This window comes from Aulostomus chinensis, chromosome 13 (assembly GCF_037954235.1).
Source record: "Aulostomus chinensis isolate RoL2024-O1b breed Wild chromosome 13, RoL_Achi_v1.0, whole genome shotgun sequence".
Classification (NCBI taxonomy): Eukaryota; Metazoa; Chordata; class Actinopteri; order Syngnathiformes; family Aulostomidae; genus Aulostomus; species Aulostomus chinensis.
In genome coordinates this window covers 21,794,600-21,816,552 of record NC_141332.1, presented here as the reverse complement: position 1 = coordinate 21,816,552, position 21,953 = coordinate 21,794,600, and the positions used below count along the sequence as shown (strand labels likewise).

At 40.1% G+C, this 21,953-nt stretch overlaps 1 protein-coding gene across 2 annotated transcripts in view; it reads left to right on the top strand.

Moving 5' to 3' along the window:
* slit3 (slit homolog 3 (Drosophila)) overlaps positions 1 to 21,953 on the top strand; it is a 233,164-nt gene that overhangs the window by 180,521 nt on the left and 30,690 nt on the right. For both annotated transcript variants that reach the window (XM_086222095.1, XM_086222094.1), the window contains 9 exons: positions 3,109 to 3,259; positions 5,751 to 5,825; positions 7,521 to 7,664; positions 9,269 to 9,412; positions 12,218 to 12,381; positions 15,059 to 15,191; positions 17,227 to 17,295; positions 17,542 to 17,613; positions 19,567 to 19,638. In XM_086222095.1, coding sequence (XP_086078221.1) covers positions 3,109 to 3,259; positions 5,751 to 5,825; positions 7,521 to 7,664; positions 9,269 to 9,412; positions 12,218 to 12,381; positions 15,059 to 15,191; positions 17,227 to 17,295; positions 17,542 to 17,613; positions 19,567 to 19,638 — 1,024 coding nt within the window. The remainder of the gene's footprint in view (positions 1 to 3,108; positions 3,260 to 5,750; positions 5,826 to 7,520; positions 7,665 to 9,268; positions 9,413 to 12,217; positions 12,382 to 15,058; positions 15,192 to 17,226; positions 17,296 to 17,541; positions 17,614 to 19,566; positions 19,639 to 21,953) is intronic.

The window sequence follows — 21,953 nt, the reverse complement described above, 5'->3', positions numbered from 1 at the left end:
TCCGCTGTGACTCTTCCCTTTGTTTCCCCTTATGCATTTTTATAGCTTACTAGCAAATGAATTTTTAAACTCCACTTACAGGCCTTTTTTACAATGTATTCGACTTTTGTCCAAACAATGGCCGCAAGCAAATCATTGATTTATAAGGCAGAATTATATAGTAGTCACAGCTTTTCACGTGAATCAGCAGGGTGTTATATTCATTTTAATAAGCAGCCCTATTTAATACCATATGATTGATATGATATGTGTTGTGTACAGTAATGTCCATGTGTGTCGCAGCCCGTGTTAGCACTCTAGATATCGAGATAACAGGTGCTCCTAAAGCTGGTTATGGCTGTCCTCTTTGCTTCGGCCTTTCCTCTCTGCAGTCCCATGCCTCTCCTTGCATCTCCTCTTCCTCTCTGGACGTGCCTGGACATTATCGCTATTGGTGGGCAGTTCTCTGGTCCTACCCCCCACCCCACCCCCCCCTTCCTGTGTGGATCTGCAGCTGTCTGTTGCCTCTCCTATCCTGTATGGACCCTACCCCCCTGACTGACTGGTGCAGCTCTCTGTTGCCCCGCCTTCCTCCTGTGTGGACCTGCATTCTGATTGGTTGGTGCAGCTGTCTCTTGTGCTTGATCTAACCATGTGGCCCCGCCTATTGTGACATCACATGGTTCCGTCAAGCGCCAGGGACCGCCTAGCACACGCCCAGCACACGCCCACCTGCATCTCCCAGCCAATCACATGTCTTGGAGCAGGAATTGAGGGTTAAACTGACTTTATGTTTGCTTGTATTTTAGGGACTGCTGTTACATAGAACTGTGGTTGACATAAATGGGCTGAGACAGAGATTAAAAAAGACATAAAAATGTGTAAATTAGTGATGAGTATCAATAATTAAAGCTAGAAGCGCTCACATGCACCACGAGTGCTCAGCTGCTGAATTTGAGCTTTTTCTCAACAAACATTGCTTCTTATCCCATTAATGTTGTTCCATTTAGGAAATATAGATTACAAACAACATAGAAATTGCTTGTTAATGTGTAGTCTGATGGGAGTTCTGTTCATTTCATCGGAGATGTATTTCCTTCAGGCTGCAGGTTAAGTCTGATCCTACCTTGACAGGTGAAATCTGCCCTGTGTCATGCCTTTTTTGATGGTGGAATTGAATTCAGGAAATATTGATATTCTTGTTTACTTGACTGCACAGTGAAATATTATAAAGGGTGAGATGGGGAGATGTGCTTGACTATAGTGAGTGCAGGACAATAACGTTATATTTTTAAAGGTATACTGCATCAGATTTATATATAAATGAACATCCCTTACACTCAAGTACTCGAGAAATGATTTCACACAATGCTAATTAATCTCATTGCTGCCAGATACACTTCCATGCATTTCACAGCATATGGAGTTTGTGTACGTGGTGACATTCTCTTGATGCCAGGAGGATGTATGCTGCTCTGTGGACAGAGTACACCAGAAACTTACAATGGCCAAGCCGGCCTCTTCCAGTTAGCCCTCTGCTAACTTGAATGTGGATAAATGGTTCGATAATGCGGCTCTTCTCGACTTTCCAAATGTTATAAGACCAAATAGATCAAACTCTGATATTGAAATGAGTCATTTCACAGGGGCTGTGCGACAATCCAAGATAATGTATCCATCATTTTAGCTACAAGTGGAGTGGAGCCTTTGACAAATGTCAACAGTTGCTTATAACAGTGCTCACTGCCAGAAGATGGAGACAAACAATCACGCTACAGCTTTAAGAAGCTTTACAAACTTTTTGTTGTTAGCAAAACGCCAATTTCTTCGATTTATGTTCACATCTGATATGTTCTTGCTCCACCTACATTTTGGCTCTCCTGTACCTGCTTCCAAAATTGTCTCATGCTTCAGTGGCTAGCATGGCTGATCTCACCTCCTCTGCACAGCCCTTTTAACCCTTCTCTGCTCAAACTGGAGACCGTGTCAAATCCTTCAAAGCAACACCATTAGCCTGGGTTCTTCAAACATTCCCACCCTCCATTCTTTGCTCAGTTCTCCTTTCTCCCCTCCTACGCACCTTCCTTTCTCTCACTAGCCATCCAACAAGGTTTGAGGTAGCCCAGAGAAACCAATCCAAGTTATTTTACCTTTCAATGAGCTAACCTGCTACTTCTCCCACAAGACAAACATCATGTCAGCAAAAGTTTGAAAGAAGATTTCACATGACCTCTCAATTGGCTTACTTTTTTGAGAAGCAAGTAGCTACAGACAAGCTATAAATATAAGAGAAATTCAGAAAAATTCTGTAACAACGATATGATAGAGTTGTGAAATCCATGTAAACAAGGATGGGGAGGGAGAGACTAAAAGAGAGAGAGAAAGGAAGAGGTAACGATAACTGAGTGCATGTGGAGTTCAAATGCAAATGATTCATGTAAAACAGGACAATTCCTCAGCCACCACCAGCCATAAACCAAATCTGCTAAAATCATATTTAAATAACAGAAGCAGTCTCTGGCAGTCCTTGCTAAACAAAAATATCCAAGGTTAAACCACATTTACTTTCAAAATGATTTCATAAATGACCAGGTTCTGTTTGTTAATTAGTTTTACAGTCATCGTCATGCAGAATTACCCTCCCCTGTGCCTGTCCAATATTACTGCCTGTTCTTTTTAATAGTTGAAGCGGATCATAGCCTTTCAGAATACACCACTCGTGTCTTGCGGCTGTTGTGGTCTGTTTTCCAACATTTGAAAACTGAAATTAGAATAAAAGTGTCCCAAGAATTACTCTCTAGACACAAAATGTTAAAGGCAGATATTGACAGCAGTTGTCTACACCAGGACGTGAAATGTTCTTTTCTGTTTGTATTTATTTATTGAGATAATGGTCTTCATTATAATGTGTAGGTGTCAGGAACAAGTGTGATTATATCGAACAAAATGTATATTAAAAACTGTGACTTGTCTTTTTGGTGTCGCTGCCTGTCTTTTTGCCTTCCTGCCTGTAATTTACCCAATCACTTTCTGTTTGTCTATCCTGGTTTTCCTTTTCTGAAACCTCTGCATTTCTGCCACCTCCTACATGTTATAACATCACATTGCCTCCATCCTTCTCTTCTCCAGGTCAGGAGGACTATCGAAGTCGTCTGAGTGGCGAGTGCTTCCAGGATCTGGTATGTCCAGATAAATGTCGCTGTGAAGGCACCGTGGTCGACTGCTCCAATCTCAAACTGACCCGTATACCACCACACATCCCTGAACACACTACGGACCTGTAAGTGTTTCCTTTTAGATTGATTAGATTGTCGGCACTTGCACACAAAAAAATACATTTGCAAAGGCACAGGCCCACACACTTTCATGCCTGTCTTTATGCAAAGAAATGTAACTCACAATGCACGTCTGTGCTGCCGTTCTCCCTCAAAGTCGTATCATAAACATCACTTTTCATTTTTAGCCCCCAAAATCGAAATGTCTCTCAAAAGTCTTTTCCATCTCCCTCCAAGTCTCAGAGGAGCCATCATGATGTCTGGCGTGATGTCTTACACTAGAATACTGAAAAGTCCCGTAGATCTTTAGTTTTACAGATGAAAAATGGAAGAGGGAGTAACAAGTAAAATGCAACAGGAATATAAGGACTGCTTTGAGAGGAGGCTTGAAAATGTGTTCAGACTAAGTCAGTGAAAAACTAGACATGTACGATTCTGCTGGAAAACTTTTGATGCAGAACAGCATCAGATGTCTCCAGGTTGCTCTTGCTGGTGATTTGAAAGAAAAATGGACAAAGATCAAAATAGTCAAAGCGCCAAACAAAGGATCACATCATCACAGATCAATAACTCACAATTAACTCTCAAGCGAGGCACTGCTAGAACACAAATGGTGCTCCTTTCCAGTCATAGTGTGGCAGACAAGCTACTACATAATTTTCATTCAAATGAGCTGGACAAACAACATTGCTCTGTGTGTGCCGCAGGCTGTCTGATGCAGGGACCGTCTATAAAGTCTGACACCAGAAAAAAGAAAAATACTCAGATATTTATAATGGCGTGTCATCAAAATGATGCCACACATCAGTGTTGACTGTTTGGTTATATTACTGCGCTTATTGAAACATGTGCTTTTACATAATTTAGGGAATTTAGATATTAATTAGCTTCACACTCGTAGAGTTTAGTACCAAGATCTCTGCTGCTTAATCGACACTTATTTAGAGAAAAAGGAAATAGTATTTCAGCGTGTACATTTGGTTGGAGTTTAAGTTTTATTGTTTTGATTTATTTTTAAACCTGAGTACTTCGAGACTGTTCATCACTGCCTCGTGATCACTCGTGGCTTTTAAACCAATCAAATGGAAAATGCATTGGATGACTAAAGTACGAGCCGCTAGCCTTCTCTCTTGATGGATTTGATTCTACAGCATTTGCTTTATTTACTTATTCAAGACAAATGTACTGTACAAGTTTTTACAGTACACATATAAGGAATTTGACTTGCATTGCTTATGTATTTAAAGAGCTAAGCGCCATCTAGTACTCACTAAACTAAAGGAAGTAGAAATCCAGTGAAAGACAAAAATTTGCTGAATAGAACTGAACCACTGGTGTTGTTGAAATGCAGGTGAAGGTAGGAGGGATTCTGCAATGTCCATTACCTTGAGCAGCCACCACTTGTGCTTTATCTCCGACAGGTTGCCACAGTATTACTTACTCATGTTAGTTTTATAATGATAAACTCCAACATGTCTGCCACTTAAAATGACTAATAATGTGGGTATCCCACAAACCATCAGCCTCCAACGGTCTGAGCTCGAAGCTGTTTCTCCCTGTGAACTCCTGTATCCTCCATAACTGCGGTCATTTCTCTCCATCCATTCCCAGGGTGCCTCATGTCAAAAATATAAACGGTGTCCTTTCTGGCTGGTTAGAGGGCACATCAAAGTTTCTACCATTTTGACGCACTCACTCCCTTTTCTTGTCTTTTCCTTAAGAGCACAAACCTAGGCCACACTCTTGTGACCCACGTAACCTGCTTCATCAGGGGAAATCAGGCCAGGTTTCATGGGAACTCTCCCTGAAGTTTGATACATTATTGCTCTCTTTCTGACTCATGTTCGTCTCTCATCTACGCTTCTGTTCTCTCCAGGTACATCAATACTGTGTACAATGAAAACAAAGTCAGCACTCCAAATTTACAAAATGTTCTGAATAGCTATAGAGAAGATTAGAAATATAATAGAAATGATTCACCTGTACTTTCAAAACTACGGTAAAGACGTTCACATTTCTCTGCCGTTGCTGATTTCTCTACTTCACACTTGAAATGCATTCAGTTTAGCTTTATTGAGTTTGATCGTTTCTCATCGGAAAGTGTCCCCTCCAGATGAACTTTAGCTTTCTTTCCTCTTCACCTCTTTAACACACACACACACACGTTCATGCACCAACTACATCCTTTTAGCAGCACCCTTTAAGTACAAATTGCTCCAATAAAACAGATGTCAAGCCTCCTATCTCTCAAACTGTTTTCCCTGGGCTTAGGGCAGTGTGAGTATTGATGACTGCATAGAAAAGATTCATTCTTTTCTTCTCTTTTCTCTTCCCTTCTCTTCATATAACACTTCAAGAGTCACTAAAGGCCTTTTAACCTTCATGCAGTCCTTTCTACCTCTCTTGAGGTATCTTTCTTTTTTTTGTGAGTGTGCAGCAGTTGAGTTCATGGAACAATAAATGTCTGATTCTCTCTCTGTATCTTTCTCTCTGTAGGCGGTTAAATGACAATGAGATTGCCGTCTTGGAGGCCACAGGCACGTTTAAGAAGCTACCTAACTTGAGGAAGATGTAAGTACACGTGGGAAACAACTTGTTTTGAATGAAAAGAAATCAATTTTCCATTTGGGTAAGGACTTTTTGGCTATGCTTGCTTTTATCTTTTTACCAAGTTCATTCACTAAAATAAAGACAACAAGACATAAAAGATTGGGAACTAGGAAAAATTACACATTTTCCCTGCTGTGTCCCCTGGGTAGCAATAAAAGAATGGAGTGATATAAAAAGGCTGACGTGAACATACAGAAAGAACTAGAGGAGGAAAGGAAAGATGACATGGATGGCAATAGAACAAAAGAATGGGATGACAATTCTGATGAGAGAAAAAAATAAACAATTACAGAAACACACAAGTACAAAAATGGATGCAGAGATAAAAAAAAAAGTGGAGCGGCTGAAGAAGGGTAGAGGATGGGAGCGACGGATAGCAATGGAGAGAAAAAAGGGGTGGGTCGAAGGTGTGGAGGAAGCGAATATTAAACGGAAATAGAAGATGGGCCTTCGGTTCAGATTTACAGTCATGCCTTATCTACAACCTACTCCGTGTGTGTGTGTGTGTGGTGTGTGGTGTGTGCGTGCGCACGCGCGCCCATGCATGCACTTGTGTGTGTGTGTCAGACCAAGATAGAGAAAGACAAGCAGTTGATTTATTGGAGAGGAAATTGCTAACCATCTAGCAGTGTCACTGACAATATAGATTGGCGAGCACTCATTTCCATTTTCTTCCTCACTTCCTTCCATGTTTTTCTTCATCTCTCCTTCTTTCCTACTTCCATTCTTCTCTCCTCCCCTCTTCCGTGAAGCTTATAATAGGTAGAACAAAACTAGCTACGAATGAAAAGCTACAGCAGCTCTGATAGTAATCACCTTATGTTATTGTCTGTGTGGCCATTGCTCTCTTTCCATTTTAATTTTTCTCATCGTGTGTGCAAAGGCGAGATAGCCATCATTTTCAGTTGACTGTGACCACTTGTCTCATTTACTTTTATGTGTTTGTGTGTGTGTGTGTGTGTGTGTGTGTCTGTGTGTGTGTGTGTGTGTGTGTGCAGTGTTCTTCATTTGTGGGGAAATAAATCTCCTTAAAAAGTTACTTCCTTTGAAGAACAAAAAGCAAGTCCCCATTGCGGTGCAATTGATTACATTTTAAGGTGATTTTTTTTTTTAAGTTTAAAGATAAGGTGCATTCTTGGTCAACGTCCAGGAAATTAGTGTGTGTCTTAACTCCTCTGAATTGATGGAAAGACAACTGTGTGTGATAACTTTAAGCTCTTGTCTCATATCAAAATATCTATTGTGAAGACAAAAACAAACGTAAAATGTTTCCCATTTTATCGTGTTTATCAATCATGGACGTCGGACCAATATTTGTCAACTCTTCAGTCTATCATCGCTAATCACTTTCAGTTACACAACGCAGATTTTGGTCCCGCGAACGACATGTGCAACCAGGAATAATCGCGAACATACATGGATATGTCTATAAAACAGTAGGTCATGATATGTTAACTTTTATGGATGAACATAAAAATGTCACTGGGTATTTACATTGGTTTCTGAAGAAATGTAGGCAGCCTTGATACACTGCAGGTAGTTGTTGATGAATGATATTAAACACTGTTTTGCCAAGCATGTACTTTTCATAAGAAGGTAATCCTATGAATGCTTTATCAATATGTTACCTGTCATAATTCTTTGTTTGTCCTGCAGCAACCTCAGCAACAACAAGTTACGGGACATCCGTGAGGGTGTTTTTGATGGTGCGGGTGGAGTTCTGGAGCTCCTGCTGACAGGGAACAAGCTAACTGGACTGCAGGGACGCATGTTCAGAGGTCTCACCGGCCTGAAAACCCTGTAAGTGTTTTACAAGTGCATGTGCGAATATGTCATTTTCAGGGACACAAACCACATTTGAGACCAGGTAACTGGACAAAAGCTGTGCCCCCTTTGGTAAAACGTTGTGAGTCGTAGGAGGCTTGTTCTTATTGATGTCAATAGTATTTAGAGTTGCTTACCACAAATTCAGATGTCATCCCCATCACTGACAGAATCACAATAATGTTGAAGGATCTTGAAAGCTGTGAAAGTGTTGTTTTTCTACAGTTTAAAGCATTGTGTAAAGAACAAGTCAATAAAAAATGAGAGCCAAGGTCTAAAACCTCAAAGAAGGTTGCATAGTTATACAAAAGTTTAAAATGTTGACAAAGACTGAGTCTTGAATTTGCCTTCAATCATGTAACCTTGCAAATAAATGTTTTGTAGTTGAATGAATGTGTATGTCAACAGAGCTTGTTTGAATTATTCAAGTCCTGTACACTCTGGATGGCAATTTTTCATGTAGACACTGACTTAGCCACTTATAAATGCTGACTTTGTTAGGTTTTTCTCCTGCAAATAAAACAACTACTTTATCCATTCACCCTGAAACTAACACTAATGACAGATTATTACTGTTCCTCTAATTTTGGCACCCCCCATAAATAGGCTCCAATTAGGAGTTACAGGATAGGGTACGGAATCAAGGGCTAAGCTAATTTTGTCTGCGTATGCACAGCCGCTAATGATATCACGTGTATATATATATATATATGCAGGCTAATGGCTCTGTAATGGCATCATGCCTGTCTCTGTCTAATGTTAAAAGGCTCCATGTTCCAGTAATATTCTTGCTAACTACGTTAGCCTGTCCCAGAGATTGCTAATGCTAACTAACACAGTTAGAAATGTCCCACATGGCTGTCTTTCAAAGGATAATGTCATATGCCAGACTCATGCATGGCTGTCCTGTGGGAATTGGTTTGAATTTACCCTTGATTTCTGTCCGTGACACTCTGGTCTCATCGTCTAGATTTGTTTTTAATCTATCTATGCATAGTATATACGTTTTTACAATAAAGATATTGGCCACATTTCAGTGCCACTTAAAAGCAGAAGAAACAGTTTACAGGCAAGTTAGGATCATTTTTAAGCTTCAACCAAAGAGGGCATTTACCGCTAAATCATTCTGACCATATAACCTTGGAATTAATGGTAGCAATCAATCATCCCTGCTATGTATTACCTTGGTTGGTAAAGCCTGATGACGTATTCATCCATGACACAGACCTGTGTTCCAAAAACTGTAAACCAAATACAGGGAAATATATTCACCAGAATATTACAATTGATTACATGATCTTTCATTTAAAACATTGGGGTTGTGTTTTATTCTTCCGACTCCACTGACACCATCCTTATATATATGAGCTAACTATTCATCCTTGTGCTGAAAAATACACTTTCTAGTTGGAGTCAGGTCTGAAAAATCTTATTTGTGATCCATGGGTTTAGAGCTGAGACTTACGGAGAGGAAGGAAAGTCAGAAACTACTGACGTACAGAGAATGTGTTGGTTTCCCAACAACAACAACAACAACATACTTTTTGAATGTATGTACTGAATACATATTGTGTTTCCAGAATGCTGCGGAGCAACCAAATTAGCTGCATTGACAACACCACATTCACGGGTCTGAGCTCGGTGCGTCTGTTGTCGCTGTATGACAACAGGATCTCCAGCATCGCCCCAGGAGCCTTCTCCACCCTGCACTCCTTGTCCACCATGTGAGTCTTATCCGTCAACCCTTCTCCTTGTTTTATTATTTTTTCATTATTATTTTATCAGATTTTCCTTTAATGTTTCCATCCCATTATTCAAACTATCTCTCAATCATGTCACAGTTTCTCTTTTATAACCTGGCCAAGTCCCCCCCCTCCCCCCCCCCCCCCCCCCCCCTCCTTTGAGGTATCTAGCATGCAACACAAACCCCACTACACACGCTGTACACACATTTGCACAAATGTTGCTCTCTGGACACACACAAAGGCTCTCCATCATGATCGACTAGATTGGTGTGGATCCAAAGACATTTGTTATCAAAGCTACATATATCTCAGCATATGTGTGTAGACACACACATGCACACGCACACACACACACACACACACACACACACAAGCACACACAGATCCACAGGCTGTAGATCAGTGTTTTGAGTCCTGTGCAGAGGTAGAAGTACGTCATACCATATAGTAAAACTCTGTTGTAACATAACATTGTTGTTATGATGAACAGAGTGGGAGGCAGGAGACAGAGACGTCTGTCTGTGTGTGTGTGTGTGTGTGTGTGTGTGTGTGTGTGTGTGTGTGTGTGTGTGTGTGTGTGTGTGTGTGTGTGTGTGTGTGTGTGTGTGTGTGTGTGTGTGTGTTCTTCACTCTTTGGTCCACCCATATCACCAGATCATGAATAATAGATGTGATCAGCTCAATAAAACATCGCGGGTTGATCATTTTTTTCCTACTGTTCGTTGTAGAATGCCCCAAATTGTCCCCTCACACTGCTCTCTTTGGTTAATGTGCTGCTCTTTTATGTACCTGTCATGTTTGATTCAAGTTGCTGCTTGAGTGTGTTGGGAGTAAAGATGAAAGACAACAGAGTGAAAAAGAGGAGTGACACTGATTGTGATTATAGACACAAAAAATGAGAGGATTTCCATCATCTGTGTCATTTTCCAGTACTCAGTCCTTCTTTAGCTTTGTGTCACGTTTGTTGGCATGAAAAAAAAAATGTGTGTGTGTGTGTGTGTACATACACAATTTTTTTTATCGCCACTACCTTAGCTTCTTTACTCATTTCTTTATCTGCCTCCTGGTTTTATTCTGTTCCCTCTCCCCTCCCATTTCTAATATCTGTCTCAATTTTTAGTGCATTGTTTCCCAGTAGAGTTTGTCTGTTTAATTAAAAGATTAACACATTGAAAAGGAAGAGAGGGATTTAGCTTGGGTCTGGTTGCCACGTCGTGAGGTCAGTTCATTACAAGGAAATTGGGAAATAACTTGTCCCTATCTATTGCAGCAGACTTAATATTGTACAGCACAAATGGTACATTCTGCTTTATTAGCTCAGCAGCAGACATGCTGAAGGACAATATGCTCATACAATTTGAAGGTACAGCATATATTAGGGTTAATATATTCATCTCTATACCATTAACATTTAATTTTTGAACAATTCAGACCTCGTTAGTTAAAAAAGAAGATTCATATAACGACACATCATATCCGCGTGATATGACAGCCTGCAGTAGATTTGAAATTCTTCTCTGGCTCCCCTCTCTTTTCTGTATTTCTAAACATTAATGATGATCTTGTAATAGAATTGAGATCAATTTTAAACTGCACAAACGAAGGCGGTGATGACAATGGCTTTCGACAGCATCATTTCAGGCATTCATCACAGTGTTTCTTACGTGTTGAGTTCAGATCATGCATTTTTGCTAACAAGACACAAAATCCTATGAACACAAATTCTGTACTTTTGGACCATTTTTGCTCAATAAAATGCTGTCCCTCAAAACCTATCAAAGTCCAGCCAGCAGATTCTTTCACTGACTTGCCTTCATCAGTCGTCATCAGAAGCGTAGATTTTTAGTTGTTACAGCACTAATCGGCTCATTACATGGCAATTGACGAACGGCCTCTAGTGGCAGAATTAATCACGACCAGAGGAAACGATATCTTCGCATGATTCCTGAACTGAGATCAAGGCACTGCTGTTGTGTGTGTGCATATTAGTTGCACAGCTAGTTACTATTGTTACCGTGACAACGGTGATCATGTCAAGTGGAGAAAGGAAGCGGCTATGTTTTTAACCAACTTAGATAGTAATTTAGTCTTTTTTGGCCCACTGATAGGAGATGGGGGGAGGGGGGGGTCACTGACAGCAGAATTATGATGACAGATAACAACCACAATGGGTGATCCATGTGACTGTCAACTGAATGTGCCAAAAGAGACAAGATTTGTAAAGCAGTTTTATGAGGTCCATGTGCTGGTCACCCCACCCGCCACCAGAATAAATATTACATGAGCGGTTACAAAAACAACAAAATGCACTGAGAGTTGATCAAAAAAAATGAATGAGATTGACAGATAACCTTCTCTTCTTTTCTTTCACAGTTTCTCTCACTCTCAGTCTCCTCTGTATCTCATTTACTTCACAAAATGAATAGAAATAAATAACTGATAACCTTTTCTTTTCACTGCTCCTTCGTTCTCTTTATCCTGTCTTCTTTGTCTTCCATCTAAATTTATTCAAGAGTTTTTGACTGATCATAAACAACAGTAATACCTGTGTGGTTTGCTCTGCATAGTTTGACAAAGAAATTGCTTAAAATTACACGCTCTAACAGCCAATCCTAGCATGAGCTGTGATAATTTGCAGGTATAGCAGTGACAGCTGCTCGCTCACAGCTTCTGTGCACCAAAACTTTTTGTGGAAATATCAACATGCTGTAATTGTGCCAACATCATATCAGTTCCTTCCTTCTCGCTGATCTGATGGGTTTCTGCTTTTATTCCCTTCTACAGCAACCTCCTGTCCAATCCATATGTGTGTGATTGTCACTTGGCCTGGCTGGGTCAGTGGCTGAAGAAGACGAGGGTGGTGAGTGGAAACCCTCGCTGTCAGAGACCAGCATTCCTGAAGGAGATCCCCATCCAGGATGTGGCGACCCCTGACTTCACATGTGATGGTAAGACTCTTAATACTCAGACTTCAGTTAGGGTCGTGGTTTCCTTGCCTGTGCTAAGGTGTTAACTGACCCACCGGCCTGTTTGTTTGGTAGCAGACAAGTAAAATATGATGGAAAAATTTGTAGCTGTACACAAAATTGACTTTTGGATCTAATTCTATAACCTTGATAGTCGAGACTGTTCTCATCCATTGGCAGGATTTAGCCATTAGCAGGCACAGGGAGAACATGCAAACTCCACACAGAGAAATCCTGTGCCCGAGCTGGGGCTCAAACCTGCAACATTCTTGCTGTGAGGCAACAGCGCTAACCACTGCACCACTGTGCCGCTGGAGGAAAATTTCAACTTCTGGAAATCATCTCGATCATATGCGGATCTGTGGTCCAGAAGAAGTTCCCTTCAAAAAAGTGGAGCATGTTTTGATGAGATTCATAGAGACATGAGTGTTAAGCTCCCAGATATGATGTGGATCATGTTCTGCAATTGTGAGCAGGAAAATCCACCTTGGCATTGGAAAGAAGTATAAGAATAGAACTGGATTATACCAAGTTCATATTTGTACCCTTGGTGGAGGTGTATGCTCTCTGAGTGCTTTCTAGATTTTTTTAAAACTTAGACTTCATTAAAAACAGGAAATAGTACAACAGACATAAATTATGAGATAAAAGAAGATCAGCATCATAATTATGTGGTGAACACCAAATGAAAATTCATAAAACTGATTTATTCATGATCTGCTGCAAGCATTTACAATTATACTGGAGGACAGGAAATCTAAAAGGTCTCAGCCTGATACCCGAAACAAATGACACGTATGAGTCAGCAGCAACGTGTCCTGTACCGATTAGGGTACGAGCCAAATTATTTAAATTAAGTGTGTCTTTTCATCATGTTCATTCAATCAAATGATTGAATACAGTGTACATCCTTGCAAGACTGACCTTTGAGAGGAAATTAACAAAGTGATTTTATTTGTTAATATAATGTCCAACAAGCTGTAACTGAGAATGATGCAATTGTTGTGCATTTACTGCCAGTGGGTGTGCATGTTCAGATACAGTACACACACACACACACACACACACGTGTTCAGTAGGGAGATTTTGAGGATGAAATATTCACTGAAGCAGCAGCAATGCATCAGTCTGTGGTTTCTACAACGATGTTGCTGTTGCCACAACGATGCCTGTGACCACGGCTGCTGACTTGTCCATCGAGTTTGACACTATTGGAAAAAAGTCAGTTCTGCCTCTGCTATCCATTTCAACCTTTTCATCGATTTAGGATTTCAATTTTTGTCTCTCAATCTCATCCTGCTTCTCTTCTCAGCATCCTGAGTTTCTTTGAATTCATTACATTTCACAATTTCCTGTTGCTGCGCTACAACCATTTATTGAAAATGAGTTTTGAAAGTCGTTAGTTGGATTTGCTCAAGTAAGGAAACTCTAAAGACGGTATCATATCTTATTAATCACTCCTCCATCTTGCCCCCACACACACACAATAATCTTCCTTCAGTGTGACTTGGCTGCAAAAACATAGTAGATTCCTGTCTTTGTGAGGACATCTCAATGGTTCCACTGAATGTCTAATATTAAGTTTGTACAATACCGAGTCTGATCATAACTGAAATGATGTGACATATCCTCTGAAATGTAAATACAAGCCAGGAAGGGGTGAGCAGGAGCCCTATGTTTCCTAAAGTATACAATGTTTCTTTTAGTTTAACAGAGCACACTCACAGACCTTTTTTTTTTTTTTTTTTAAACTTTCCCAATAAATTTCTGACAGAAAAACTCAAGTCCCTAGGACATCACCTCTTGGGAACTGTAAAATATCCACATGTTCAGGAACTCAAACTAAAGCACAGAATGAATTACCCCCCCCCCCCCCACACACACACACACACACACACACACACACACACGCACACACACAAGCTCAACCAGGATCTGCATGTTTGGTCTATTTTTAGTTGCCCAAAATGGCTGCTAAGTTGTCCAGAGGCTGCTGGGGGAGAGGTGAAGTTAATTGAATTTGTGAGAAGATATTTAGATATTGGTTTAATCAGCCAACTGCAGAGTGAGTCAGCCCACAGCTGCACCTCCCCATGGAGTCAAACACAGCCTGGTAAGCAGTCGTTTACTCAATATTTTACTCTGTGTGACACATTAAAAACAACTCATTGATAACACCATGTACACCGTGGATAAGAGCATTTGCCAAAAATAATAAAAAAGAAAATCTGCCCTCAAAATCAAAAGGTTATCAAGCAAGGAGTTTACCAGTCGAACTGTACTTTTATTTTGTTGAGCCATCCTGTCAGCATCTGTTCACTGAGTCATCTAAGGGGTTTTAATATCACTGCAATCCACCAAAACATCCCAAGCCAGATGTTGAAGCACACGGATGATTTTAGCAGCCTCTGGTCACTTGATGTGGATCATTAAGTGCTCTTTAAAAGTGCAGAGTGCAGCGTTGAGGAGAACTGAAGCACCACTCTTACAGTAATCATTCTCTCTTACTCAATTTACTACCTCTCACTGTCTGTCTGTCCCTTCTCCTCTTCTTTCCTCTGTTGCTCTCTTTATTCTTCTTATTTCTCTTCTCTTCATCCTACTACTGCGTCTTTCTCTGCGTTTCTTTAATGTCCCTCCCTCGTTCATCTCTCCTCAGGTGCAGAGGATAATGGTTGTCTTCCTGCGTCTGGTTGCCCTGATGTCTGCACGTGCTCAGACAGCGTGGTGCGATGCAGCAACAGAGGGCTGCACTCTCTGCCCAAGGGCATTCCCAAGGACACCACTGAGCTGTGAGTCACACACGCACAAAGATACACACACATACACACAGATGCATGCAAAAAAACACGTGCACTTTTTACTTTAATATCCAAACATGCAGCTGATGAACATGCCCGCACATATTCACATGCACATTTGGTCCCCAACAAGTTCACTCATTCTCACACATTGCTGCAGTGCAATATTGACGCAGGAGTTGGCCGCTGATGTCGTTCACAAGTGCAGACATTCAAATGCACATTATTTCTGTGTGTGATTGGATGGCAGAGAGCGCTACGGGTGCAGGTGCATGTTTGCATTTTCTTGTAATCAATCATGTTTGTTCTGAGGATGTTTAAGTCCACCTACAACATGCTGTCAAACTCTGTCTAATACAGTATTGCCAGCTGAAGGAAAACCTGTCAGAACAGTTCCAGGGATTCCAGAATCTGTCAGATTGAATGTGTCAGCTTATTTTTCTAAAGAAATATTTTTAAAATTGCTTTATAAAAAATATATATATATTCAAGGTTTTTAATGTTACAGTGCCAAGGATACTAATAGAGAAGCCAAGGTGAACTTTTTATGTGTCAAAGCTTTTCCAGAGCAATGATGATTTTTCCAAACACTTACCAGTGAGATACAGTAATCTTCTTTCGAGTTGTTACAAAAAAGATCAAATTGAAGAAAACAAAAAAAACATTCATTCAGAGCGATGAGGAGTCATCGTAAAGAAGAAAAATATCAATAAATGAAAGGTCTATCATGTTCGTAATTGAATTGATGTAGAATAGAACAACTGTAAAGCAGTGTTAATCAATATTAGGAGATGTTGAAAAAAGCATTACCAAAAATATTGAAGGTGAATTATGACGTGCGCGCGCTCACTCACTCACACACACACACACACACACACACACACACACACCAAAGCATACAACTTTACAAACTCCTGAGTTATGAAATAGGTCTGCTCTTACCAGGTCTACAACAGTGATTAGGTATCGATCAGCCTGAAGACGACTCTCCATCATACTGTCCACATGACCTACTTATGACCTGAGAGACAGAGGGAAAGCTATGGATCACAAAATGTGTGTGTTTGTGTGAGTTTACGTTACTGTGTTCCCCACAAACACGCACAGTAAATTGAATGTTCGGACTGATGGGAACACGTATATGTTTTATCTATATGATGTGGACATTATCAGCCCTTGAATGTTTATTATCAGCAATAATTGGGGTAAAGATTTGTGTAGTCAGGCCCCATTTTCTTTATTTTAATGCTTTAGTTTAAATGACAGATGCCCTCTAGTGGCCATATTAATTTTAACAGAGAAAAAGAGAACTTCTGAGGACATCTGACCAATTAATTTTTGTTTTCACGCCTAAACATACCAAGACTTCAAAATAGCGTTCACACATCATAAAATTATAATAAAATTATTTCCCTGCTTTGTTTCGGAAGGGAATTGAATGGTAGTGGTCATGAACGTAGCAAAGAGACCTTTTACCAATGACAATTATGCAGGATATGCACCCTCTGGGCTTCTCATAAGTGGATCATACCCTGTCTAAAACATTCTAATAGTAGCCATAATAGAATGTTAATGTCCATTTCATGAACTGATATCATCTGCAATGGAGCAGATTCCCACCAACCCCATATCCCATCTTGTTGAGATGTCCGGTGAATTTAGAGACATTATCATTGGCCGATTTTCAAGCAGAGTATGTACCACTTTTCAAGAGCCCTGTCTCTGCAGGAGTGTAAAAGACTGAGATGGCAAAAAGCAGTATTCATTTTCCGCTGAGACATTTTTTATAACCTTTTGCATCCATGTCTGGACGGTATCTCCAAACGTCATTGTCTCTCTACAATCCAGTAAAAGCAAGAAAAATGCCTTTAACAGATTATATTCCAACTGCCTTCCTGTGCTTTTCATGTGACAGAAACTGCAAAAGCAACTTTTGTGTTCTGTGTGGTATTTTCTTACACCGTAGGTCTGTGTTTGTGGATGAATATACAGTATATTACATATACTACTCACCTTTTGTTTGCAGTTACCTGGAGGGTAATATGCTGACTTCTGTGCCCAGGGAGCTGGCAGCCCTAAAGCAACTGTCACTTGTGTATGTATAGCTTATGCAGAATACACATACACACACACGCACACGCACACACAAACATACTAAATCCTTGTGCATAAGCCCAACAAGTGTGAAATGTCTTTTTTTTTTTTTACTTTTTGTTGTTATTTTTATTCTTATAGAAGAAACATTGACAACATACAATGAAACATAGAGGGAACAACAAAAAAAAGTTTAAAAAAAGTGTGAAATATCTGTGTGAATATACTGGTTTGTTTGCATCCGCAGTGACCTGAGCAACAACAGCATCAGCACACTGGCTCCATATACCTTCAGCAACATGACTCAACTAGCAACGCTGTAAGTTGCCATGGCCACACCCATGCATGCATGCACACACACATATGGTTTGTCAGGATCTTTTTTTTTTTTTTTGCTTTTAGCCTTTCTCGCATATTACCGGTACATGGATTTTATATCAACTTACCGGATTCTGTGTGTCCAGGGAACATTGACCCTGAAGCACACTGGGTCCTATTTCATGCAGTTGGACTGGATTTTTGTCTGGGAGCTGCCCAGTGAAACCACAGACGACTAGAGTTAGCCCCCAGATAACCTTGCTGGAACATCCATCCATCCATCCATTTTTTATACCGCTTATACTTTAAGGGTCATGGGTGGGGGGCCTGGAGCCTATCCCAGCTAACACTGGGGAAGAGGCAGGGTTCACCCTGGACAGGTTGCCAGTCTTTCGCAGTAGCTATTAGGGGCTCAATAGCTTGCTCAAGGATACTTTGACATTATCACCGGTGGAAGCGAGGATCAAACCAGCAACCCTTCAGTTGCTAGATGGCCACTCTACCTCTGAGCCATGCCACCCCTTCACTGGAACCTACTATGATATAAATGTCTTGTTCATAGGTTCTGGTAAAGAGAAAGATGAAAGTATGTCAGGTGTTTGTTTGTTTGTTTGTTTGTTTGTTTGTTTGTTTGTTTGTTTTCCTCTTTCCCGTGAGACTCTTTCGGCCCTCTTGATAATCAGAAATGATTGTCATTACTTAATTTTAGAGCATTGTCAACCAAGAATTGCTGCTCAAGGCTAAATTATCATATCAGCATATGTAACTTCAGCGTTTACTGCATTATCAGTATTGGGCTCCATGCAAAGTTATGCCAAAAATAGAAGGGGCTTTTCCTTGGCCTGCCCCTCCACTCCTCCCTTAAATTGGCCTGGTAGGTTTGGTGTAATCCTGCTGAAAGACAAACAAGCGTATCGAAACAAGATCTTCCTTGGCTGAGAACAAAGGACCGAATTTATCAAATTTGAGGGGCTGAATTCTTCTCACGTGGCTGTCTCTTTCCCTTTCATTTGTTGCACAAATTAACATTTTTGTTCATTAGTAGTTAAAAAGAGTAGAAATGACATTCAAACACCTCAGTTTTGCCTCTGGCAATTTTTTTTTTTTTTAAATCCAGCAGTGTTTTTCTTTGAACTTGAAATTCTGCCACCTTGGTAATTCCCTCTTGTTGAAATTAAAGCTGTTGCAGGTTATAAATCAACTTATTATTATTCTTTGTCTCTGTATCTTCTCTGAGCTTCTACTTTGATTTTTATGTATTTGGGGATGTGAGGACTTTAGAAATTAGTACATCCAAAAAAATAATAATGTGAGCGCTAAATAATGAGTCAGAACCAGCAACAGTCGCTGCAATTTCAAGGGGAAAAAAATCCTAAATTTCTTTTATTAAAGACCTGATTTAATATTCTTGAAGGTGTTTCACCTTTTCAGATTAAGTTTGGATGAAGCAATCGTTTAAGTAACCAGGCACGCGGAGATTTTATTCTCAGCTGAGGGGTGACTTAAGTCAAGTGTGCAAGTGGTGAATTTAAAAGATTTAGTCGGAGCTTTAAAACTACAGTTCACAATTTTCAGAAATAATTCAGCGTTCTTTTGGTTTGAGCACTTCGTCAAACCCCCCCCCCCCCCCCATTAGTGTATTTACTCCCAATTCCAGAAGGGGGGGACAAACATGCATTATGTAGTGGCTTTAGTATGCATTAAATGAATTGAGAAATGAAACAGCATTTCTCTGAGCGCTGGAGGAGAAATGCGAGAGTAACTTTGTTTGTCTAATGAAAATAACTCCAACAGCAGTGGATAGAAATGCACATAAATTTGCATTTTTTTCTGCCAATTTTTGAATTTGGATAACACGTGTAATAAATTTCATATTTACCTTTTCTTTTTTGTGTCTGCGGTCCATTTTGCCTAGCTAAGTCCTGTAACCGTCTCTCTGTCCTCTGCCCAACAGCATCCTGAGCTATAACCAGATTCGCTGTATCCCGGTTCATGCCTTCGACGGGCTCAAGTCACTTCGTCTGCTGTGAGTATCAAGCTGTGCTGCAGGGGATGCAATATTCAACACTCCCCTTTGCTAGTTATAGTTCTGAGCTAAATCAAAGTTTAATCACTCCTCTGGTGACATGCCAAGTGCCATGCTTAGACCCAGCCACAAAATGACTCACCGCCACCCAATCATTTGTTGTCTCAGGATACTTAAAGAGATAAAAGTGACAACTCTCATCTCCACTTTAATACTGCCTCTCTATCTGCATGCCCTGGTGCCTGTTTTCCCTTATGTCCCACTACTCTGTCTCTCGCTATTCTCCATCCATCCTGTCCTCCATTTCTCCCTCTCTCCCGGTCTGTCCGCCCAGTGTTGTGTTTGATGAATCGACCTTCAGCCTCTGTTTCTCTCAGTCATCCATCTGGTTGTCCACCCTCTGTCTCACAAACCCAAATACACGCACAATGTGCACAAGTATATTTCTGTCTCACACACTAGACTGTATGTGCACTTGCTCCTTTGTCTCTCATTGACAGTTTTAATTGTCATTTTTTATATGGATTGCATTTTGAATAATAACCGATGGCATCTTCAGATTGAGTGAGCCTGTTATCTTAAGGGATAAATCACAAAGAAACATATAGAAACAAGAAAACTGCTCTTCGTGGTACGCAGACTTTGATTTTGTGAAAGCACATTGTTTCACAAGGGATTATTACTTGCAAATTGCAAATCAATTATGGAAGCCTTAAGGATCTGCATGCATGGATTGCAAGTATGCTATTTGTTTTGATATGCCCAAGATCCCCAGCGTTGCTGAGAGAACACTTCCATTTCATTCTCTTTCACTTTATTTAAGAGAATAAAATTGTCGAAAATATTTTTTTTTAAGATGGTAATACCTCGCACAAGTTGCACCACTGCAGTTTTGAGACTAAGGGTGGGTTACGCTCAGGACCAACAAGCTTTAACAACGTGCAGTTCAAGCGCATCCAAAGCCAACACTAGTTATAGCTGTTTAAACAGAACTCAATGAGCCTGCCATCAGGGAGAGCTGACACAGTAATGTTTAAATGGTGTTGGACTCATTCACACGAATCACAAGTGACAGAATTGGAGCTTAAATTGATTTGTGTTTTCATCTGCACACTTCTGGCCAGTCACTGTGTAAATATGTTATTCCCAATTCCAACTTTAGAAAGATGGAGAGGTTTACAGAGCTGCTCCAGAGGCTAATGTGCTGCACTTGTATAGCACCTTTTCTACATTCACATTCAATTCCAAGGGACTTCCCAAACTTAACTTTTGTTCACTCATCCCCCCCCCCCCCACACACACACACACACACACACACGCCATACACGGTGCCAACCTGCTCATCAGGAGAAAATAAGAGCTGCTGGAATCCATCAGCCTTGTTGTGCAACAACCAAACTTAAGGAGCTTTTGGTGTAGCAATGTCAGACCAGACCAGGACGTCCTCTATGGTTTCCTGTTTATTGTTTACAGTCTGATTAACAATTTTAGGCATAAGACTGGATTTTGATTTGAGAGACCATTTCTATGACTGTCACACTTTATATATTCATGCAGATTCAATGAAAAGCTAAATTATTGTTTCTACATTTGAACATCCTAACGAAAAAAACCTAACTTTTACTGATTACCTTGATTTTGATACCAGTTCTAGAACAAGCCTTTATTTGATACTGTTTCTAATCGATTTGAACAAATTGTAATCCTATTAGATGTTAAATAAAAAATCATTGGTTTTACTTTTAATCTCTTTGGAATTTTCACTAACTCAAAACAGTTACACAACATAAAAATAATGTAATTTGTCAGTTTCAACTCTTAAGTTTTATGTTGCAGTACATTGGCATATTTCCATTTAAAACAGTTTTACAACATTAAAAAATAAACCGCAACTTGGAGATTTTCCCGTTGGGTATTGAAATTTGGTGTTGAATGACATGGAATCTTTTAATCCTCGTTAGATAAAGAGATTGCATTTACGTCTCTTTTGCAATCCACATGGACAGTTTACCCACATGGAACCAGACACCTAACATGAACCCAAGCACGGATTCTACAGTTGTGTGTTGAATCTGTTAAGAGAGGTGAGGAGCTCAGTGTCTTTCTCGAGATTTACCGTGAAATAATCTCTTGAAGAGTCAGGGATTGAATCAGTAACCTAAGAAAAGTAAGTAAAGATGGCTGCTCTGCCTGGTGTAGCACACTGGAAGATCCTGATTTTAATGCTAATCGTACTAATGTCTGGTAATGCATAAAAGTGTCTTGATATATTTTAGCATTTTATTACAAATAATGTTTGACAGTATGAAATAATG